This window comes from Periplaneta americana, chromosome 1 (assembly GCF_040183065.1).
Source record: "Periplaneta americana isolate PAMFEO1 chromosome 1, P.americana_PAMFEO1_priV1, whole genome shotgun sequence".
NCBI classification, from domain to species: Eukaryota; Metazoa; Arthropoda; class Insecta; order Blattodea; family Blattidae; genus Periplaneta; species Periplaneta americana.
The window spans coordinates 40,738,904-40,764,779 of NC_091117.1; the positions used below are offsets into that span (position 1 = coordinate 40,738,904).

A 25,876-nucleotide genomic window follows, 5' to 3' on the forward strand; every position below is an offset into this window, starting at 1 on the left:
GCATTGTCTTCCACTTTGCTCGACTTGCACATAACTCCAATCACTGAATTGTGGTTGGAGAAGGTGAACTGCGCTTTTGTTCATGCAGCAAAACAACAATATGAATTACATTGTAGATAAGTTACCGGAAACTAAATATCACAATAGAATTTCTCTCGTAGACTGAAAGATGTAAGCCATTTTTTCAGTTGAACTTTGAACATATGTAGAATGGCGGTAGGGGGGGGGGGGGGGAAGGATGAACACAGGTTAACTTTGGATGGCCTTTAGTCCACTGAAGTGTTCCCTGTTGACATTGTCTCTGCTACTATCACTACCATACTACTATTAGGACTTGTTTGTTTTGAATTAAATTGAAAGAGAAGTGGAAGGAGAAATTTAAAAGGTACAGTACGCAAAACACGTCCTTGCAAAGGGTTCGGGGCTGAAAGAAACTGAATAGGTGACCTCCAAGCATATTGGCCACTTGTCTCACTCCAGATTACGCTGCTCCACTGAAGGAGCTCTAGAAAATTTTGAAGGGAGAAAGCCGAAAATGGACGTAACCTCTTAGGTACTATATACGCCCGGGGAGGGAAATGTGATCAAACTGATCACAGGACAGGATGAAGAAGAAATGGCGGAAGGTGTAAGTCTGGACATTGAAAGGAACTTGTCATTTCACAATGCATTTATAAATGTTTACTTTCCATCGTATTCTTAAAAAATAAATGGCTGCAGTGAATTGATTAAATTAACAAACCGGTACACTTAATAGACAAATGTTTTAGGAAGAAAGATAAACATATAGGCTATCACAAATACTTAAAATATTCTTGAGAAAAGTAATTTTTACAATAGGAACCAACAAAGTATATTATATATGAGTTACTTTCAGTAGAAATCTGTGTTATATAGGTACAGGGTATTATACTGAGCACCTAATTAAAAAATGCAGTTAAAGGTTTTTACATGGACTCTTCTTTGTTGTAGGAAAAGTAAAAAATTTGAGAACATTAAAGTTTGAATTACTAATATTAAATACTTTACAATTTTATTCAAAAACTAAGAATGTAACATTTTCTTCACTATGATTTGCATGTTAAAAGAAGTCGGATTTTTATGTTATGTGCGATATCTGAGAATAAATTAATTGTCAACACACTTTTCAAAACCTACAATCTTAAGTAGACCTACAGTAGAGCTTTGATTATCATCGTTCATTCATTTATAAAACTGCAAAGGTTATTGAAACGATGGTAATGAAGTCATTTAAAACCATATTATATGTAGTGATAATTAACTGTTTCTAAAATAATATTCATCCATATCGCTGTTCTGGAGAAACAATAACGTAAGAGCAGTATAGAACCGGAATGTTTTTCAGGAGAAGCAAAAAATAGAATCTTATTTTCATATAAATGCTTGTGTAAGTGAATATAAATATTAAAAAATATGTATATTATGACAATCGAAATAAAGCAAAATATTATAATTTTTGGTTACTTTTAAATAGTACTAATCAGATAGAGGTATTTTTAATATTCACTCCAATTTTGCAGTTGCGTCATTGTTCTTCCAGAACAGCGATATATAAATATCTTTTCTTTTTTTTTGGGTTATAACTTTGAACAAAAGTATGTGTTACAAGAAAGATCATCTCTTAACATTATCACATTGATTCATTTAATAAAAATTATTAACTCTATATTTCTTATAGGACTTCAACAGAAATGCTATAAAATTCATTAAACATCGAATCTCATGTTTTGGTGGAATGCCATGTTTGTTTATTAACTTCGACATTCAAATTAACAATTATATCACAAGGGCAGTGGATCTATAAAACGCTACAAAATGTAGTGATTTCATATTGTATAGAAACAAAACCTCGTAACCAAATAAAAGATTTACCCATTATAGTGACTGCAAGCAATAAAACCAACATGTAATAAGAGTGACAGAAAACTGTCCTAATTTCAACAGATGTAACTATTCTGCTCACAATAATAGAAATATACCAGTATATGATCCGGTAACATAGGCAGTATATATAATTTCGGGAACCAGTAATAATCAAATTTTAATGGTATTAAATAAATAATGAAACGATGATAACTGAAGCTCCACCTGTAATACAAACTATAGTAGAAAATGTCTACACATGAAAACAATTACACTTTTATTTGAGAAGGAACCTAACACAGTATGTAATCTAATCAAAATTCACTCTTAGGATTCTTATTGTCAGATCTAAGCAATATCTATTTCCTGCACACAACTAACTAAACAGAGTTCAGAGAAGTAGAGCTAGGGTTTCCGTTACTTGGTGTCTCTCTCCTCTTCAAGAAAATTTATCATTAATTGTCCAAAATTTCTATAATGGTTGGTAAATTTCTCTTATCGTGTGATGAGTTTTTTCAGTATCTACTGTGAAATCTGTTCATTTTCTTTTGTTATGTCACTTCCGTTGTTGTCAGTAGTTTAAAATACAATTTCAAAATATTGCATTGAATGTTATCGTACAAACAGAAAATGACTATGATGGTGCTTGAATTAACTACACACTTTACAACTTTAATAATGTACTTGCAATTATTACAGTGAAACCTGCCTCAAACAGTAACCAGATATTCCCCTTAAAATGATCATTAACAAAGGTGGTTGCTAAGCCAAAGTGGAATGTGAAAGCAGATAATTTTATCGAATAATCAAACTACCGGTACATTACAATGAGTAGGAATATTCACAAGTCACTGTCTTTTTCAATTTTCAAGTTAAAATAATAAGCACACAGCACAAATAATTTATTTATAGAAAGCATTCTTTAGTGTCATTTGTTTCATATGAGGGAGAGTCAGGAAGTAGAAACATACATTTTTTAATGAGGTGCCTGAAGATATCACCACTAGATTGCACTATTATCGATGTTCGCACAAGTGAAACAAAGGAGCAGCAGTTGCAAGATGGCGGCATCTCTGCACGAGTATACTATTGGCGATTTGATCCAAGCACTGATGCACACTTTGTAATGATACATTCATCTGTGACTATCTGGGCTAGCATATTGTTCTCTTCTTCCTGTCTGCTTGGATAAAGTTGCCAGTTGTTGCACATTTACCTCCATGACAATCCCCACCAGCCGACTTGGTGTTCGATACTTGTCAACCCTTCAGATAACTGTAGACAGCTTGACGTGACAGGCAATGCTCATCATACACGAGCAGCATTTCTTTATGAATATCCTTTGCTGACAGACCCTTTGCCCATAAAAATCACACAATGGAGTGCAGTCGTGCTGCCATCTAGCAACTGTTGCTTCTTTTTCGTTTGCGCGCACATCGATCATCTTGACACCTGGATAACACTGTTATCTATCGGTGATGGTTTCTGGCACTTCATTAAGAAAGATAGATCACAACTTCGATTTCTAACTTAATGACTCGCCTGTGTATATCCATATTCTCTTTAACTAAACATTTTTACATTCATCAGCCAATAGAAACTTTATTTGGTGTCTATACTTCACTTCACGTTGGCCTGGGTAGTGTAATCGTTATAGCGTTGACCTTCTGTGCTTGAGGTTGTGGGTTCGATCCCTGCCTAGGTCGATGGCTTTAAGCGTGCTTAAATGCGACAGACTCATGTCAGTAGATTTACTGGCATGTAAAAGAACTCCCGTGGGACAAAATTCCGGCACACCAGTGACGCTGATATAACCTCAGCAGTTGCGAACGTCGTTAAATAAACCATAATTTTTTCTATACTTCACAACATACATTGAATTGACAGGCACTTCATACATTTCTTGGATCAGGCTCCCTCATTCGCTGCCATGGAGAACTTGACAAACTTGTTTGCTGGTAGGTAAAGTATGTTAAGTATGGCACAAGTTCTTTTACATTTTGTGTTGTGTTATTGATGTAGGAACATTTAACATTACGAAGCAACATATCAGCTTCCTCATAAGAGAAGGCAAGCAAAGGAATCTTTATTTTCATGGAATCCAATTCTGGAGAAGTGCTCTTGGTAACAGATCTCTCTTCCTCGCCTTCTCTGATGATGGAACTGATCATAGCTCCGAAAAGTTAAATATTCCTGAGTCTATGGCACAGTGATAAACAAAATAATATCACTTAAGACCCTGAACGTCTTTAATCGTATTGTGTGTAGTTGCAGGATAATTTTTTAAGCCAGGGAGTCATGAATTAAAAGAATTCTACAAACAATAGAGTAAGCTAACCACTTCCAAATCAGTTACACAATACAGAGATTAGCCGCTTATGTCATCCACTTCTGCTAAATCAACCATTCAGAAAATGGCAGCACGTGACCATCCTATCATTCTAATGTATATACCGGTGTATATGAATGTGTGATTACTGGTTTCATATAGGTAAAGGAAATAGAATTTTGATGAGTTTATGGCTAGACATCAAGTAGAGCTGTGTCTATAAGAGTTGTTTGGCTGCTGATTGCACTCGAAGATGAAAGATGAGCTACAGAAGAATAAGTAATTAATAACTTTAAATCCGTTTGACGCATACAAATTAATCTAACAATTACACCTCCAACCAATCTAATAGAAATTCAAATATAATTAAGTACGGAAAAATTAACTAAAATTACAAACACACGCAATAAACCGTATCCCCCTAGCTTTAATAATACACCGGCCAAAATTATTGAAAAAAAAAAAAATGAGGGGATGTTTACATGGGCTTTACGGAAAAATATGTCAGTTTCAGGAAAGAGACATACCATTTATTGAGGCACCTACTGAGTGGAGGTACTGTTTTAGCAGGTTTTACTGTAATTATAGAACTTGTAAGTGCAAGTATATCTCTCAAATATCTTGTTTTCAGTTACTCCAATAATATTACTCCTTAAACGGCTCAAATAACAGAAAATTTCTGTTATTTTCGTTCCGTTTCATGTATTTTCTGTGTCCTGAGTACACTACTGTTGCATCTCTCTCAGTTCTCTGCAGCCTTGGCAAGTTCACTGGCTGCATTCTGAGGTTTTCATCAACTCTTTTTCTTCCAACACGTTTCATGCGAGTATGACTACCTGCTACTTCTGTTTCCTCAGCTTCTAACCTGCGTCTGACCTCATTAATTAATAATTTACTTAAGTTTTGTCTGTGTTCCAAAATGAGCTGCAACCAACGAAGTACAATTTCTTGAAATCCATGATATTCTAAAAACTATTACTTATTTTTATATTAGTATTTTTAGGTAGTACCATAAGGCAAATGGAGAAAATCCAAGTGCCATGAGCATTAAACTACTATTACTAGTATTTTTACCAGAGACATAAAAGAGTTGCTTTTTGTCACTAACAGAATTACATATTCATATACTATGTAATTTCTAATATTTAAATAAATTACAATATTTTATTCTTTTATTGAGATGAATTTCTTTACATGAGAAGCTTTCTGGTAAAATTTACTGGTCAATAATTGTTTCTCACTTTAACAGGTTTCCTGCTTTACAGATACAGAGACATTATTATGACGTGAGGCGAGAAAACAGCGGGTGGCTTGTGGCCCACTGCTAAGCGTGATTTCCGATGAGCACGTAACATTTCTCCGGCACTTCTACAATACATAACAGTACTAACAATAAATGTTCAATAATTAGGACTTACCGTGCTCGCAGTCGTTGCTGAAAATGGCCCCCATTTTCCTCCACACACAACTGAGATCTTCTGATAAACAAATGAACAACACTCCGAAGTTCCAAATAAACGTAGTGTTCTTACAGGAGAAATTTACGTACATCTCTATGTTTTCGGTTTGATTTTCGATTGTTCACTGAGCCTGTTTCTTTAAATCTTTTAGCGAATCTTCTAATTGTTTCGGTAGGAGACACAGGTCTGTTTGAAAACTTGATTCGAAATTTACGTCTTGTTTTCGCACATGATCTTCTGCCTTTTATGTACGTATTTTACAGTAGTGGCAAGAAAAACCGGACCAACCCTTGTAGCTGATACATAAGAATCCTGTGCTGTGTATTGTGTCAAACTGTGGTAATTTCAATATGGATAGTGAAGCCAGAGGTATGTACTGCTATTTAATGTAAAAATACGCAGTTATCTTTGCCGAATAGAGGTAGAAATATAATATTGATGCAAGATGAAAATAAAACTCTCAAAGGTTTTTCGTCTGTAAGTTTCAGGCACTGAAGGAAATAAAAGATGGTAAGAATCGAACAAATGCAATGAATTTCATTTTTACAATTAATTATACAAGATGAATGTGTTTTGTGACTAGCAAAATTTGAATCTGTGACTCTGAAATCAGCTACAAGGGTCGGTCCAGTTTTTTTTGCCTCTACTGTACATATACACATGATCATGCAATAAGAATTTGTTGGTAGGCATTACCTAAATACACAATAATCACTGAACTTTATACACTAACTTTGTACACTTGAAGAATCATGACTTTTTGTAACACGACTTGTGACTATAGCGAATGCCATATGGTGACTGAGGATCTACTACGCTGCTCCTCTAACAGTCCATGCATCGCAGACCGCGCAGGGAGCGGACCACCAGTACCCCCATTTTCTCACCTCACGTCATAAAAATGTCTCTGTAGATGTCTCTATTGTTCAATATCCTGAATAAAACTGAAAATGTCCCTGCAGGATATATGAAGACTACAGAAGACTCTTAAGCATCTTAACATACAAAACAGGATACAAAGTTAAAAACATCAAGGCAAGAATAATAAGCCACTAGGCTGCAGTGTTCCAGGAATCAGGCTGTAGCTGGCCTCTTACAATATATATGCCAGTGTTGTCCTAAAAGTGAGCTTGAACTCACTTCTTTTATCACTCTGGACAGTGGATGCTGCTATATAAAAGTGACATAATCACCGTATAATATGACAAAAGTGTCTCCACCATTATCATGTTTATGACGATGTCACAAGAATGAGGGAATACAAATAAGTAGAGAGAGAATAACGCTACAAAACATGACATAATAGTTCTTACCTGAGATTTCTCCTTGACTGTCTGGCGTACAAGATAACCACGACAATATGCCTGCAAAAAAAGCATACAATATTTAATTCCATCTAAATACAGATAAAAGAGACAAAGAGGAAGGCAGAAAATAGGAAAGACTGCTGGGTTTGCAGTGAAAGACCTGTCCTTGGGCAGAATATTATGAAAAAAAATAAAAAATATGGTATCTCACCAACTTGATATATAAACAAAAGACTAACGTGGAAAATGACAAAAATCACTGAATGGTTTGTGGACTGCATTGTGTTCTGTCTTGCATTGCAACTTAGATCTGTACAACTAAATCCATGAAATTTCTAAACAGCAGTATCTTAAAGACAATATATTTTGCCTATTTTCATTCCATTATGTCCTACAGAATAATATTTTGGGGAAATTCTGTAGATAGTAAAAATATATTCTTATTACAAAAAAAGAGCCATTAGAATAATAGTTGGAGCAAAGGCTAGAGAATCATGTAGATTATTTTTTAAAAAATTAGAGATTCTAACCTTAACAAATCAATACATATACAGTACTCTACAATAAATTTCCTCTTATGTAATAAAGAAAATTTTCCAACTAACTCAGCCATACATAGTATAAATACCCGCAGAAGGAATGATTTTCATACGCCATCATCAAATTTATCATGCTTTCAAAGGGGAGTACGTTACATGGTGATAAAAATGTTCAATAGTCTTCCTGAAGACATCAAGAATCATAGCCAAAACCCTGCATTATTTAAGGTAAAACTAAAAAATTACTTAATATCTCACACTTTCTATTCTGTAGATGAATTCTTGACATTTCACAGTACTGTGTAAATATTATAATACTATTAAATGGTAAACATATTACGTTGTATAAAATATTATTGTTATTAAGGTATTAATTCTGTACATATTTCATATTTGCATTTTATATGTATTGCATTTTATTGTTAAATGTAAGAATTGGACATGTTCTTTATTCTATGCTATAAAGCAAATGTAAGAATATTATGGAACGAATAAATCTATCTATCTATCTATGAACAAGACAGTGCGTGTATGGCAGGCTTTAGATCACGAATTATTTTGATGTGCTTTCACCAAAAAAAAATGTATAAGCAAATCTGTGAAGAAGAAGAAGAAGAAGAAGAAGAAGAAGAAGAAGAAGAAGAAGAAGAAGAAGAAGAAGAAGAAGAAGAAGAAGAAGGAAAAGAAAAAGGAGATTATGTATGTAACAAGTGACATTACAGAGAAGCCAATTGGTTTTAATAATGACAATGATGTATTTATAAGAACAGACTATACAATACCAGTACAGTTTGTGTGAATCAGAAGTCACTCTCACCTGGAACTTCGAAATATGGGTTCTAATATTATCAAATCTGTGTTTGAGAACCCTGGAGCGGATGACAGCCTGTAGTCTGAGATAGCCATGTCTCACACACTTGTATTGCAGACGAGGACCACGGCCACGCCAATATTTCTGCATGGTCAATGCAGCTGCCCGCAAACGCAAGAATCTATAAACGAATGAAAAATATTAATGACATTATAAATCACAGATTATAGCAGTCCTAGTTATTTCAATATAGCAGAAATATTTTCATGTTCTAAAACAATTCAACTTTATAAAACTTATAAAAGAAAAAAAGTAACATACAATGCCAAAACACATGGAAGAAACAACGGACTTTGTTTATGTTTCATTCACCCATTGATTGATTAACTGATTCATTTCATTCACCCATTGATTAACTGATTCATTCATTCATTTGGCCACAAGCCTAAGCCCAACTTTATATTATGCACACAAGTCTGAAAACAGTTGCCTCCCTGGAATAAGTATGTACTTACTTACTTACTGGCTTTTAAGGAACCCGGAGGTTCATTGCCGCCCTCACATAAGCCCGCCATTGGTCCCTATCCTGAGCAAGATTAATCCAGTCTCTACCATCATATCCCACCTCCCTCAGATCCATTTTAATATTATCTTCCCACCTACGTCTCGGCCTCCCCAAAGGTCTTTTTCCCTCCAGCCTCCCAACTAACACTCTATATGCATTTCTGGATTCGCCCATACGTGCTACATGTCCTGCCCATCTCAAACGTCTGGATTTTATGTTCCTAATTATGTCAGGTGAAGAATACAATGCGTGTAGCTCTGCGTTGTGTGACTTTCTCCATTCTCCTGTAATTTCATCCCTCTTAGCCCCAAATATTTTCCTAAGAACCTTATTCTCAAACACCCTTAATCTCTGTTCCTCTCTCAAAGTGAGAGTCCAAGTTTCACAACCATACAGAACAACCGGTAATATAACTGTTTTATAAATTCTAACTTTCAGATTTTTTGACAGAAGACTAGATGACAAAAGCTTCTCAACCGAATAATAACACGCATTTCCCATATTTCTTCTGCGTTTAATTTCCTCCCGAGTGTCATTTATGTTTGTTACTGTTGCTCCAAGATATTTGAATTTTCCCACCTCTTCGAAAGATAAATCTCCAATTTTTATAGTTCCATTTCGTACAATATTCTAGTCACGAGACATAATCATATACTTAGTCTTTTCGGGATTTACTTCCAACCCTATCGCTTTACTTGCTTCAACTAGAATTTCCGCGTTTTCCCTAATCGTTTGTGGATTTTCTCCTAGCATATTCATGTCATTCACATAGACAAGAAGCTAATGTAACCCGTTCAACTCCAAACCCTCTCTGTTATCCTGAACTTTCCTAATGGCATATTCTAGAGCGAAATTAAAAAGTAAAGGGGAATAAGTATGTAACCAACAAAACTGTAATTCATGTTTCAGGAGAAAGGAAAATAATTTCTGGGGCATATTTCATTAGGCTTATATTTACTACCACAACTATTTGAGTAATCAAGGAAACAAGTTTATTCAGTCATTGAATGCAATAATTTATTGTTATAAATAAATGTTTGAAAATTACTTTTTCTACTTAAATCACATAATTCAAGAATTTGATGTTACATCTTTTTCCAGGGAGGCCTTCAATTGAGAAACTGCTGAAACAAAAACATTTGAGATGCAATATTTGTATATAGATACCGGTACACATAATTAAGACAAGTTCAATCTGTTCGTGAAATTTTGTCAAGAAGGGATTCATACACGAAAAAATCAAAATGTTATACAAAAAAGCTGAAAATTTATACTGGCATGTCTTTTTTATTAGCATTAAATATAATTCTATAAACAATCGATCTGATACTCCCCATAGTAATTTCAGTGCGGAGGGTACAAGGAGGGGTCCCCATCTTGAATAAGTTCTGCCCACCTAAATGCTCTTCCTCACTCAAAAAATTAAATTTAAAATGCTGGCACTGCTACTGAATAAAAAGTGACAAGAATCATACCGTTTCCTGTATACCCATGTTCGAACACTCCTTTGAAGCACTAAAATGCTCTTTGTGAGGACTCTTTCTCTTTCTTGTTCCAAAAATGTGTCGTGAGCATCCTTCAGGAACACTTTGGTGTGTCCCAGCTGATAGTCTTCTTTTCCCAGCACCAGCTGACAGATTTTACTGGAAACATCTCTGCAGTCCGACTGTAAGTTAACAAGACAGAATTAGATTCCCTATACAGTGTGTGCAGTGTAAGAAGTATGAAACCATTATCTTGTTTTCTTTGTCAACATGTTAAGTTTATAGAGTATTTTAAATACTTCTTCCTTCGTATAAAAGTAAATAATTGAATATCTGAAAGCAAGAATGCAGAAGCTCTAGCCTGTAATATCTTTTACACTTTTACGGCCTAAGTGCAAGTAAAAATAAGAGGTACGATTGATCGAAAAACATTCACTGATTAACAATAACTTCTTTACTGTGTTAATATAATAAAAATACCTTGCTGACTAGTTTTGAAGAGGTGTCACTCATTGTCCGAAGCCTAGTCAAGCCTACAAGTGTTAAAAGAATGTACAGAACAATGAAGACGAAAAACATAATCAGTTAATGAAAGAAGGATATTTAAATCACTTCATAAAAATATTTTCCTCTCTAACTAGATAGGAAGCATACGTAATAGCTCCATTTTAAGTACTGGTACTATATGTATGGGGTGTATCTAAAAGTACTTTCTGGTTATGAAAGAGTATAATTTAATTATTTATTCAGGGGACACATATAATATTTTGAAATGTCAGAATGTAGCAAAACACTTCAAGTTCTATCTAATGTAGCTATGGTTTGATGTGACTTCATTTACCAATGAAGTCACATCAAACCAGTGACAGTGACAGTTAACCCACCTGTATTCAATTTCCTTCCACACTAGATGTAGCATCTCTGGTGTCACTTTTGCAATTATGACGATAATTCGATTTCTAAACTAAGCAACATTTGCAGGTAAGAATGGTACGTACACTTGGTCCTCAACAAATCTCCATATGAAAACAATACAGAGGTAAGATCTGGGGAACAAGGTGGTCATGCTATGCTAATGGTACTCCATGACCACTCCATCAACCCCAGAAACAGATGTTTAGGTACTCTCGAACGTTTCCAAGGTACCGGTAAATAGGGAGTACGCTGTCTTGCTGGAAGTGAATCTTCTTGGTCGTTTTCATTTACTTAAATGTGAAATGAGAGCATGTCCAGATATACAACACTGGTACCGTAATGATCATCTCGATGAAAATAAAGGGAATGTACACTTTTTCTTTTGAGGGCCAAAAACGTATTCACAACAGTACCAGATATTATGTACAACAAATGCATATCAAACTTAAAGTGTTTTGCTGCAATTACGAATAAATATTAAATAGTCTACTCTTTCACAGTGATAAAGTCCTTTTAGATACACAGTAAAGACTTAAATATACAGAAATATGTTTAACAGGATATTGTAACATGAAAGTAATTTTTCATTAAATATAATTTTTACATATCTTATTTATTAAACATAATCCGTCTTTATCATATTATTCCAAAATCGATGCAATCATTTGTTTATTATTTCTTGTTGTTTATAAGAGTATCAATATAGCCACTTTTAATATCTTAAAATTTTTTGTGGCTTATTACGAAAAGATTTTCCCAACTCAGTCTTGAAGCTTGTTACTCTTTTAACTACGAAAACAAGTTAAACAATTTTGTAACTTTTCTGACATACGTAGTTAAATTTGTAATTGGTGTAAAAGATTTAATAATATTAATTACAGGCAGAGAAAATTATTGATTAATGCAATACAATCACCTTATTTGCATGTGGTGTGCCGGGAGCAAGTACTCTGTATCTTTCTACAAACTCTCGGAAGGGATGACGGATTGGATAACCTGCTCTTCTGATTTTGGCAGTTTCCATCATGCCAGAATAGCGAAGTTGCCTGCAGCATAGATTTCGGTCGAACATCTGTAAATAAATAAATAAATGAGTGAGTGAGTAAGTAAGTAAATAATTGAAAGAATGAACGAATAAACAAATAAATAAATAATTAAGTAAATAAATAAGTGAACGAGTGAATAAATAAATAATACATGAATGAATAAATAAATTAATAAATCGGTAAGTACCCGTAAGTAACTAATTATATGAATAAGTAAATAAAATAAATAAATAAATACATAAATAAATAAATAAATAAATAAATAATATATGAATGAATAAATAAATTAATAAATCAGTAAGTAAGTAAGTAAGTAAGTAAATAAATAAAAAAATAAATTACGGTAATGAATGAATTAATTCTACCTATTTGACATCCTTGTTAAAAGCATCTCTCATACAGACGCGATTATTAACATTTAAATTTTGCTGTCAGTAAGAATTTTTATAAAACGTGGACCTAAAAAAAAGTATGTATCACTCTCGTGACACTTGTTTTGCGCTTTCCATGGTCTGCTTCACATTTCCTTGGCACCCAGGTTGAGAATCAGCACTCTATACTTGTTTTTTTGAAAGATGGGACATGACAGTTAAGCGGCCGAGCTTGGAACTACATTGCTATGTTGCCAATATGGACTATCATGCTCCCAGCTGATGGAAGCTAGCAATTGACGTTAAGATGGCTGACGTTAAATCATTCATTGACAGTTGACGCGAAGGTAAGAAAACAATACAAAAATCGACAGAGAATCAAAGACGAAACGTAACATTGTGTGTACAATAAATGTCGCCAATAGAGCTATTAAGCACTCAAGACGTGGAAACGGTAAGTTTGGCAACTCAACCGTTGTTACCATAGCAACAGGCCTACCACGCTATGTGACAGTCAGTTGTTTTTCCGATCGCAACGCTCCTGTCATGTCCCATCTTTCAAAAAAACAAGTATAGCTATATGGCTATATGTATAGGTATTATTATTATTATTATTATTACTGATAGTACTTTTCTTCTTGAGGTTGTATGTCATCATCTAGATTTTTGGTCTTTCTTTAGCCTAACATTAGACTGTCACATGTCGGGCTGCCTTAACCACATGGTCAATATGATGTACGACCACTGCAGAGACATCACAGAGCAATAATTTGATTTGCATCACAGAGCAAGTACAACAAGGGACAAGCATCCGGTCTCGTAGAATGCAGATAAGTCTCCACCCATGGTGGGAATCAACCACGACAACTTGATTGTGAAGCACAGGAACTATCCACTGAGCCATAGCAGAGGAAATTGGTAGTACTACATTCATTAAATGTATTGGTATACGAAAATAGAACTACATGGCTTTGATCTTATATACCTGTTGTTATTGAGGAAAATCAATTAACAGACAATTCATTTTTGACATAGTTCTTAGTTCTAATTCTACATCATTTGAAAATATTTCGACAATAAATGCCATACACTCAAGCGACATTTCTATTAAAACATACCTTTGGTTTCTTCAAAGAGTTTGGTTTGATGCATCGTACAAAGAAAGGATGGCAACTGCCCAGAGTCTTCATTAGAATTTCAAGTGATTTTCTGAACTGCGAAGACAAAGTCATATTTCGTTTCTTGGTGTCATTAGTATTGACTGACAGCTCTTCCATGAACAGATTCTTTAGAAACTTGTTACTAGCAATGTGCACCAGCTGCTTCAAATCTGTGCTGAATGTGTCTCTATTTTTCTCCAGGAAACCTACGAAAAAAAAAAAAAAAAAGAAGTTTCAAATACAAAATATAATTTACAATTAATCAGTTAATAGATGAGCTTACTTAAACCAATCGATTTTACACTACTTTTTCTCCTCTATATTAAAATATATTCACAAATTTAATTTCAGAATACCGTACATATTAATATCTAAATGGACGCATAATTAATATTTGACGAAATCATTACAAACTGCACAAAGAATAAAAGTCTACCTTGACCATGTAATAATTTAGGATATATCATTTTTTTCGTTTAATATTATTTATTCGTGAATGTAATACACTTCAGAAATTCTATTTAAAAAAATTATATTTGTCTGCTAAGTGGTTACAATACTTGCCATTTGATTTGAGCTTCATTGATTAGGTTAGAGCGAAGGCTGCGGATTTTTAAGGTCGAAAAAAAATCCTTAGCAAGACTTTTTTTAAAGGAAATTAAAACTGAGGGTCCATATTGTATAATTACTGCATATGGACAGGAGTACTGCTGATCAAAGCCATTTCTGTGGCTTAAGCGCTAGTGTACTGCAGATTGGGTTCAATCCCTGGTGTGATAGAATTTGTGATGGACAAAGCAGGCATTTCAGAGTTTTTTTCGCGGTACTTCCGTTTCCCTCTTACCAATACTCTCCACCTTCCCTTCGATTCACCCATCATTTGTCATAGTTAAAAATAGGCCCGGGTGAACTCTTGGGGGTAGTACGGATTTCTGATTCTGATAAAGGAAGGGCTTGGAACTCTGGGCTCACAGGCTTATCAGGTATTCATCTGAGGATGAGACCTAACTATGTCAGGACTACGGGAGGATGACCCACCTGACAGCGTCAAACTCACGAATGCCACCCAGGCCACTTGTCGAATTTGGACAAGCATCGCATATACAGAGTACGCAATTTGACAATATACACCAAAGTGCAAGGATCCATCCCGGTTCTGGTCCTCGGAAAAGTCAAGCAAAACTGCTGGCCATACTTACAGCTGTACCGGTAGTTCTTCATTCAAGTCAAAACTTAACTTTGCTAGGCAGCATCCTCACCTATCACCCTACAATGATGATAATGAATTCGCATTATACAGAGTGTCCATGAAATGAAGTTACAGACTATGACAGTATAATAAACATAGGTCCAAAAAAACAACGAAGTTACATAACGGTATGGCATCTCCCCTCTCTCCTCCACATTTGATGAGGTAGTAGGAAAATGCTACAGCATACGGATAAAACGTCTCATTTACATTGGTTTACATCTTACGTTAAGAGCTAGCATTTCTCATCTACGCAAAGGTACGATACTTGAAGGTTAACTGTGTATGGTGTTTTGAATGCCACAAGTTTGTGAGGTACTGTCAATTGGCCTGCACGATTCCCTGACCTTAATCCCTTCGATTTTTTGACTGGAGGCATTTAAAGATTGGTGTATTCAAAGCCAATTAATGACGTGGAGATGTTATATCAAAGGACTGTTGTGAATTTCTGCCAAGAGATTCATGAGCAAATAGGAATTCTTGAACAAATGCATGCTTCTCTGCGATGAAGGTCTCAACACACTGCATATAACTGGAAACCAAATAGTCACAAGAAGCCCCTTAGTTCCGTGGGTGTTTTTCTTAATCTATGTTTATTGGAATTTTTTTTACGTATTTTGGCGAATGCTATCTACAATCAAAGTCACACTCTTAACTGAGAAATGGATATAAACATTGCCACAAGGCCCTAGATTATAAAGACATTTGAAGGCACTGCAAACCAACCAATATATGGCCATATGATAGGTATTCGAAATATAGAAAAATATATAGCCTATATTGGATAGTATTTTTATACATACTTTTAGTTTGCAGTATCAAAAAGATACGGTATCTCTTAAAGTTCGATCCACACCACATTCAGGTGCATGCGGAAGCTTGTGATCTAAGATTGAGCTCGGTAAAGAATTACGACACTACTGGAGAAGCCCACATTCTGTTGCTAGCCGAGTTAAAAGTCTGATATGATTATCCAGCATAATTTTAGAACGCAATAAGGAAGTAAACCTCCGGTTCTGGAGAAAAAACTGAGAACAATAGGAAGCCTGTTTTCTTTTCTTTTTTTCTTTTGGATACCTTTCACCTGGACACACTGTTTTCGCACTTACCTTTCACATCATAGAATACTACTCCAGCAAAGTGATTCAAACCAAAGGTTGCTGTTTTATCAGACTTGGGTTTCAGATAGTTCTTGTTTCCGTCATGTGTTTTATGTACTTTGTTTAACATGGTTCCATCAGTTCCCTGAAATATAAGGAATATAAGCAGGCTATGGGAAACTCTTTATTTCATTTTTTAAATAATATTATCAACGCCTTTTGCATTTCACATATTTTGAAAATCAGTTCATGATCTAACAGCTCTAAATATTCATTATGTATGAACAAAAATATCTGTTAGTTCAAGTGTTAATATTATTTTGTGAAGATTAGTTAGTAATGACAGCTTTGCCGAAGATTCCAATTTTGAGCATGCTTCGGACATATGAAAAGGAAAGTTGTCTCAACACAACTTGAATCGGTATACATTTTGGAAAAGCTCTGTATCTTACAACTCTAAAAAGTCTCCTTACATAAAAAAAAAAAAACAAATATTTTCAGCCGCTTACAAAAATTAAAGATGATTTCAAGAAAATGCACTGATTTATTTAAAAAAAACGTTAGACCATAGGAGCTTCAAGCAAGAAAAATGTTTCTTTATGTTCTGATAAACTGATAATGCTAGGAAGTTATATGTTTTAACACAAAGCAATACTCATATGTTAATGTTCGCACAAATCTCTCACTCATTTACTCAATCAAGTCGTTTTTAAACTGCAAACAGTCATTAACCCATTGGAACAATTTGTAATAAAAAGTGCAATGGATTTAAGGGGGGATATGCATGTTTGAGCACTAAAAAATGAGGGAAATTCAATATTTTTTTCTCAGCAACTAATTACTTTTTCATCTTGACATGCTAAGTTTTCACTGTTTCTGCAATTATTTAGGCTATTTTCATATTTATTAAAAGTTCACCATTATGAGTAATTATCATAAAAAAGTGGCTGTTTTTTGCACTGATGTGTCGTTATCGAAAACGGTTTAAAAAAATACAAGTTATGGGAAATGAGCGTTAAACGTACCTTATATCTGGAGAGTACCAAAATATTGTATATATCATAAAAATTCCTTCACTAACATAAAGATAAATGTCCAATCTTTATATTATAAAAAAATAAATTAAAAATGACTTTTCTTGATCCTCAAACCTGTTTATCCCCCCTTAATGATGAAATAAAAAGCAAGCTCATTGCAAAAGTATCTCTCCCTCTCCTTCCATAACTGAATTTTTAAGTCCATGCCAAGTGATAGAAAATACGTAAAACTTTTGATAATTTTTGTTCGAAAACAATTTTCATATAAAATACTGATACTATTCTTTTATCTTTTTCAATATTTTACATGCATAATATATTTCATGGCTTTGGCTTCCTCTTATAATAAAAAGTGATGCTTCAGATTTAAGGAACTAGAAACACGTTTTTCATACTGTACCTTTGGAAATCGTGCTTCTTCATCTATCAGCGACATAATGTTTATGGGTTTTATTCCAATGAGATCTAAGATGTCTTGATTGTCAACAAACGACATGTGCTTCCAGCTGATGCCTTCGCGTGTGTATTCTTCCTGCTCAAGCTTGAAAATGTGCTGAACGAAGAATTGTTGCAAGTTCTCATTGGCATAATTGATACATAACTGCTCAAAGCTAAAAAAGGAACAAATTCAATAAAGCATTAAATAAAACAGAATTGTTTGTTGGTTGATTAATTAGCTGGTCACTTGGTTCATTCGTCAGTCTTTTTGTTGCTCAGTTAGTTGGTCAATGAGTCATTCGATCAACTGAACAGTCAGACAGTGGTTCTAGTCAGTTAAGTGATCATACACTCAGATGTGGTTGCAAAACGGTATTTGTCGAATACAGGGGGGAGAGCCATTAATCCTTCCCATTGAAGGCTTTAAGGAACCAACCTGGACAAATACCCAATGTCCCATCCCTACCTTCCCGTGGTGCAGCTGTTAATAAGCATAATTTTACAAGCTGAACTAAAGGGAGGGGCTACTCATCAATTAGCACTGGTCAGCTTGATGAGTTAATGACCGAATTTGGTATAAATTTCCTCTATTCAATACCTAATTCTCTCTTTACCCTTTCCTATCCAGTCCTCTGACTGAACTCTTACTTTCTTTGTCCCCGACAGTATTAGAGCATTCGAGGCCTAGGGGTTCATTTCACTTTCCTTCCTACTTTTCTGTTCCTAGTGCTGACCTGCTATGGCACTAAAATCGTCCTCCAGTGGTTTAAGGAGGGAAAGCTGGTGATCAACAAGATCTCCCAACTAGGTCCAGTGGACCCGTCGACCAACAGCAGGTGTGGTCCTCCAGACATTCTGGGGGTTGTGTGTGAATGAAGTAGCCACCAAAACATTAAAATATGGTGTTCACTTAAATCGGCTACAACTTGCCATTTAACCAATCTCAAGGGAAAAAATGGAACTCTCTGCATCAAAATCCACAGTTGATTTCCGATTTACCACGAAAATCGTCTGTAGCTGCATTTAGATTGGCAACAGGCCATGACTGTTTGGCCAAGCATCTGCATAGAATTGGAATATATCAGTCTCCTAACTGTCCATTGTGCAACTCAAATCAAGAAATGGATTCAGAACATCTCAAAATCTGTGTGTCAGTGGCTAACCATGACAATATCTTTTTGAAAAATATTGGAGTGCAAGAGGTTAAATGACTTTATTGTCAAATCCCTGGCATTAGAAAACAACAACAACACTCAGATGTTGAGTATTTGATGTCTTTAAGGTATGTGGATATAAAGGGAAAAATTGAGCCGGTGTCTGGTACAGTTCCTGCATAGCTCAATCGGTAGAGCAATGGCGAGCTCACCGAAAGGCTCCCAAGTTCGATATCCGGCCCCGAAACAGTTTTTCTCTTGAAATTATTCAAGTCAATAAATTATTGCTTAGTCAGTCAATCAGTCAATCAGTGAACATCTAGCAATAAATTGAACTAAATATGTCTCTATTTGACACAAAGTATTAACTTCTGAATGCTGGTGATTAAAATTTGATACATTATGAAATAAATAAAAAATTCTACTGGGAAGCTGAACAACATTACATACAGACCTGTTAGTATCAAAGTTCTCAAATCCGAAGATGTCAAGTACACCAATTGAATTCTTCGTTTTAGCTTTAGGTTTGAAAATGGTGCTGTTGATCTTCTCTACAATCATGATGAAAAGTTGTCCATAAATTCCTTTTACAAAAGCATCTCTAACTTCAATTGCTTGCTCTATGGATAAGTTAGAAACCTAAAAATGAAAGAAAAATTGAACAATCAAAATTGCATCACATTTCTCCAGGTCATACGTAATATAGAATGTGTTTGTATTCTGTATGTGCATATTCGATTTAAAGTGCTTTGCTTTGCAGTACTTCACTAATCAGTTCTTTTCAATTATAATCATGTTTATTATTTTCAGTGCTTGCTTTACCATTAAGGGGTTAGGTATAGCTTACAGCAGTAAAATTTTTGGAAATATTCAACATTTTTTTCCTCCATTACTGTACCTTGTACAATAATGAAAATTGGTACGTGCAAAACACTGTCCTTCTGCTTTATGAAAAAAATATTTTTACGATTTAAAAAAAATTATTTTTTTTTTTTCAAAATTAAAAATGGTGGGAGTTTACTGTGCAGTTATGAAGCATTTCCCTCATAACTCATAAACTTGTTAACTTTTTTATGTTCTCTCTTTTTTATTTTATTGATGAAACTCATGTTTACAATATCATGCTCCTTCAACTACATTCCTTAATAAAGAATTTTTTTTTTATTTTGTGTTAGGAGAAAATACTGATATTTGACCATTTTTTAAATTAATTTATTTTTTATCAGACAATCTATCAAAGATAGAGAAGTGGTTTTGCATCATAGGCCTATTGTAAATATGACATGCATAAATACACACATAAAATTTCATCACAGAATGTTGGATAGTTTTTAGTTACGTGGGAAACGCTTCATCACTGCACAGTGAACTGAATTGTGGGGGAAGGGGGGCGGAATTTCATATAGCAGAAGGACAGTGTTTTACACATACTAATTTTCATTATTGTATAAGATACAGTAATGGAGGAAAAAAATGTTGAATATTTCCAAAATTTTACTGCTATAAGCTGTACCTAACCCCTTAAGGAGGTTTTCGGCAGCAATATACATATAAGCTAATTCCAAGAAATTTCAGTAAAGTTCTCAGAATAATATTTTCATTAGCAGTACATCAACTCAATTCCGGACCAAGAACACTGGATTTTTAGGTGAGAAATTTTTAAGTGCAGCTTTCATCGAACAAGGAAGTAAGTTAATGCCACTGGCTTCACAAAATAGATTTAATGGAAACAAAGAATCCTTTAATAAAGACAAAATTTTACAATCAAGGCAGCCATTAGCTACTCTGTTCCCAACTCTTGATAACAGATGTCTAGCTGACATAGGCGCTGACTTTCGGGAATCTTTAAGCATGCTCCCCAAAAAATAGTTTTCTAAATCACCATTGCATAAATGATTCTGGTAGCTGATCAGTTCTTAAACAATTACTATCACCACCATCACCACTGTTCCTACTACTACTACTACTACTACTACTCAGAAAGGCCTAAAATGTGAATTACAGTACCCAATTAAGTAACATTGCAACAAGAAGTGTTTATGTGTCATCTGTTGCACCAAGATTATCAGTATATGCACTAATAATTGGGGCCACAAAGTTCATGCATTTGCATATATTTTTCCATTGGCTGTAATTAATTGCTGATTAATTATCTTCACGAATCATCAACATATAAGCTTACCAAATCCAATTTAATGTTGCATATATTTGCATATTTTGTTTTTTTTTTATATAAATGCATAATATTTCATAATATTGACGGAGAAGTTGCAGCTATCAGCATTTGTCTAAATCAGTTAATGTGTCACCAGGAAAAGTTTAGAAAGGTAGTCACCCTCCGTGATTCCAGAGTGATCCTAGTGGCTAGCTACTAGCAAGTTCCACTGTCAATGGATGCATATTCCCTACGTAATGAGCTTCATGACTGTGTGTACTAGACTGTGGTAATACATCACTTTCAGTTTAATAGTTGAAGACCAAAAATATGCATATTGGAAGACAGATTCTTGAAAACTAATAAATCAATTATTTCACTTACCACTTTTTCTCCATGTGCAAATATTGTTTTCCTTGTAAGTGCATCAACAAGAAGGTCTTTAGTGACTCCTAAAATATTAGCAACTTTCTGAGCTTGAGAACGATCAGGAATCTCTGCTGCATCCATATTATCTATCAAATAATGAACAGAATTATTAGTTATTATTCAAAACTAATCCAGATTACATCAATAGTAAATCAAAATTCAAGCACTTACTTATAACAATCGCATTATATTTCACATTTCCTAAGTGAAGGATGGCTGCAAGTAATTTCATCACATTCATTACTTCTTCATCAGAGAAATTCAGAACTTTCATAGCAGATCTAACATCAGCAAATTCAGCCACATCATCACGTCCATCACAAGTTAAACTCTTTCCCTGCAAATAAAGGTTAACCATTAAAAGGCTAGTATTAAGATGCGTAGGAAGTGCATATTTATTAAAGAAAATATCAGTTATATATTTTGAAAATATGAACTTTGTTTCAGTAATATCAGACACCAAAAATCAATAAAAAAAATGTTTATCAAACTTCATTATATTCAAAGCCATTGCTTCTTTACAGTCCACGTGAAGTTTGTTTCTGCTAGCTTCTTGACACATTTAAGTTTTGATATTCTAACTTCACAGAGTTCTCATTTTAAGGGAGTAGGCCTAGTCAGAAATTCGTCTTCTTTTATTTTCTCCTTAGTGATTCTTAATTATGTTACAGTTTGCAATAAAATAATATCCATACCGGTAAACACAGTAGATTACAACAGTGGTTCCCAATAAGCTAAGAATGACGAACCTCTGTTTTTTCAAAAACCAAGCTACAGATCTTCACTTTTGAAAATGATGATGTCTGTATGTCAGTTACCCACTCATGGACATTTAAAATAAAAATAATATTATAAATAGTACCGGTACTACAGGCTCATGGGGATTAATGGACCACCAATTGAGAATCACTAGATCACAATATGTATTCCCACATAAAAATTTACCTTTGGTTATGGAAAGAAATTAAGGGGAGGCAGAGGTGAATATTTCAAAATCCACAAAATTTATCCGATTTGTTTGAAATTGATCATGGATACTAAGTATGTTATTAGTAATGGACATAACAAGTTTCAACTTTCTAAGTACAATAGTTCTGTAAATATTAATAATTTTATAAAACTTTATATCATTTGATATAAAATGCTCCATGCACCAGATTGTAAGAAATTTTCAATATTTCTTTTTATTTACCGGTATATGTTCAGAGAAGGTATTAGTTTATTATGGGAATAATATAGTAATACAGTTATCTTGGTTTTAATTTCATACTTTTAAGGGCACAAAATCAAAAACTAACATCGGAATATCAAAATAAAGATAATAAAAATGGAAAAAAACAAATTTTCATTTTTCTTCAGTTTTGTTCGAAAATTTCACCTCTGCCTCCGCTTAAGATTTCTAAAGAATTAAAATATTTTTAAATTGATGGTCATCTCATTTACGGCAAAATAAATGTCTTCCTAAAACTAATAGGAAATTTGATAAAAATCGGCAACTTTGCCTTGACCAAACCAAATAATAACCTGTTTTTTATATCTGACCAGTTCAAAGTCATTTTAGGAAATATTTTTTAACACGAGTAAGTCCACTAGTTCATCAATTAAGAAATATTCTTGCTACAAATGCATCTGAAGTTGATATACTGTATACTTAAAAAAAAACTTACAACTGGCTCTTTACGTCCCATACAAAGTACTTCAGAATTTCTACCTATTTACTGTTAACAATCATGTTTTATAATTTGAATAATTGAAACATATATTTCAAACTAGGGCACAAATGAAACTCCATGACGGGAATAGAACATTACCTTAATTACAGGATTGTGCTCTAAAATATAGTATGTCTGGCAATCTTGCCCTGAAGAGGTTGGTACCGATATACCTACTGGTGTAAAGAGGGCGATGGAGGAAAGAGTAACTGGAGCAGAAATGCGGTATTAAACAGAGCCGTATACTGGTTAAAGGGTTTGGGCTACCGCTGACCCTATTATTACACAAAATATATCTAACAATTACTTTAATTTTAATTACTATGGTAAAACTAATAATACAAAATTATTACATTATGTTATATTATAAACTTTTTCTTTTGTAATTTCCTTGGGCTACCGCCGGTAGCCCTGGTAGCCCGCAAAATACGCCCCTGGTATTAAATACCACTAACGCTTCAAAGTGCTTCCACTAGCAGGAAAGCTACATAATATACAAGTACTGCATTAGTACTTCAGTACTTTAGTGGAACAGAACAATGCAAACATCATTAGTGAGTATCTAGGAAGTATTACAATTAAAATGTACGAGAAACTTTCATAGAACACACTTTTTCTGATTTGTCTTAGTTACAAGCAAATTTACTTGTGAAGTATTATTCTAGAATTCTATAGAATAGGCCATAGCTGATGTTACTTTTAGATACATACATTCAAAGCATTCTCTCAACATTTCGGAGTCTGACAATTTTAAATCTTCCTATACCGTACTGTATGTATAATATTCTCATATAAAAACACATTTGTTTTAAGTTTCAGAGATAAATGGAGAGAATGTATACGAAGTCGTTTTTCTGTACATACCCCAGTAAGGTAATTATATTGCGACGCATCAGTTAGGTCCAGAGATCTCTTTTCATCCTGGCTTAGCCCAGCCATCATGCTGTAGAAGATATGGTAGTTACGTTCCCCTTGGTTTTGAGACACAATTCTAGATTTCTCCAGTAGATATTGCTCAATCTGAGCTCCTTCTATCACACCATCATTGTTAAAATTGATGTCTATGTATTTTCCAAATCTTGACGAATTATCATTTCGTACCGTTTTGGCATTTCCAAAGGCTGCAAAAAATAACAGGAAATATTATGCTTCCATTAAGAGACTAAAGAAGAAGTAAATAATCAATTACAGAATCCAGGCCAAGAGAATACAGAAAGCCTAAGTTCAGCATATCAGGAAACATTGAAAACAAAGTAATTACAAAATGAAAGCGTATCAGTAGTATGTGAAATAGTCCGTTGATGAAATGAAAATTTCAGAATTACTGAATCACATCTTTAGCAAAAATCATTCCTGGATTGACTGACTGCGTGAAGGATTTCATCTGTAAGAGTGAGGGAGTTGTCCTCAGAGGTATATTAGATACAAATCTTGTCATTGGAGTCAAATTTCATAGATTCAAAACCAACAAAAAATAAAAATTTTAGCAGGACTTCCTTTGAAAGGGAAGTAAGTACAGCTAAGAGGCTTTCCCATAGAACGATAATAATGTGAAAGGAGAAGCAGGAGAGAGGATGTTGAATGAAGGACGGAGGAGGAGTGTATGGATACATGGAACATTAACTTCGAAATTTCTGTAAAGTTCTCAGAATAATATTTTCATTAGCAGTACATCAGCTCAATTCCGGACCAAGAGCACTGGATTTTAGGTGGGAAATTTTTTTAATTGCAGCTTTCATCGAACGAGGAAGTAAGTTAATGCCATTGGCTTCAACAAATAGATTTAATGGAAACAAAGAATCCTTTAATAAGACAAAATTTTACAATCAAGTCAGCCATTAGCTACTCTGGATCCTTTAATAAAGACAAAATTTTACAACCAAGTCAGCCATTAGCTACTCTGTTCCCAACTCTTGATAACAGATGTCTAGCTGACATAGGCGCTGACTTTCGGGAATCTTTAAGCAAATAGGTCAAGAAATGAAGCAGTCACAAAATTCTGCTTATGTACTGGACATGACTGCCTAGTTCAGCAGCTCCATCGTTTTGGCTTACTACTAGACCCAAAATGTACCTTGTGTAATCTACAGGAAGTCATGAACAGGGACCACCTACTTTGCTGCCCAGCCTTAACCAAAGTGAAAGAGTGTGACCGAAACTGGGAGGCAAGGAACTTAATGAGACAATGAAGGACATTTTCTTCTCTTTTTACATTCTATGTCCCCCCCATTGTATTTTATATAGAAGTTGTGTTTAAGTCAAAGATGTAAATCTCACCTGTCACTGAAAAAAAATTAATTAATTAAATTAAATTAATTAAATAAATAAATAAACCAAATAAATAAATAAAATTAAATAAATAAATACCGGTAAATAAAATAAATTACGTAAATAAAATAAATAAATAAAATTAAATAACTAAATTAATTAATTAAATAAATAAATAAAATTTCTATATTTAACCATGTGAAGCCTTATATATTCTTCAGGAACCGGACAGAATATATAAAAATAAATAAATAAATTAATTAAATTAATTAATTAAATGAATAAATTAAATAAATAAATTGCATAAATTAAATAAATCAAATAAATTAAAGAAATAAAATAAATAAGTAAATAAATAAATAAATAAATAACTTAATAAATACGGTAAGTAAATAAGTAAATAAATAAATAAGTAAAAAGTAAGTAAGTAAATAAGTAAGTAAATAAGTTGTTGTCTAGTGCC

The 25,876-nt window shown here is 33.9% G+C and overlaps 1 protein-coding gene across 1 annotated transcript in view; it reads right to left on the bottom strand.

Moving 5' to 3' along the window:
• The window catches only part of LOC138694828 (myosin-VIIa-like), an 86,402-nt gene that overhangs the window by 47,025 nt on the left and 13,501 nt on the right, over positions 1-25,876 (bottom strand). The window contains exons 6-16 of the mRNA XM_069818941.1: positions 24,010-24,266; positions 21,605-21,770; positions 21,389-21,519; positions 19,304-19,488; positions 17,658-17,868; positions 16,230-16,365; positions 13,830-14,077; positions 12,211-12,366; positions 10,371-10,561; positions 8,337-8,511; positions 6,987-7,037 (exon numbers count right to left, since the gene is read on the bottom strand). Of these exons, the coding sequence (XP_069675042.1) occupies positions 6,987-7,037; positions 8,337-8,511; positions 10,371-10,561; positions 12,211-12,366; positions 13,830-14,077; positions 16,230-16,365; positions 17,658-17,868; positions 19,304-19,488; positions 21,389-21,519; positions 21,605-21,770; positions 24,010-24,266 (1,907 nt within the window). The remainder of the gene's footprint in view (positions 1-6,986; positions 7,038-8,336; positions 8,512-10,370; positions 10,562-12,210; positions 12,367-13,829; positions 14,078-16,229; positions 16,366-17,657; positions 17,869-19,303; positions 19,489-21,388; positions 21,520-21,604; positions 21,771-24,009; positions 24,267-25,876) is intronic.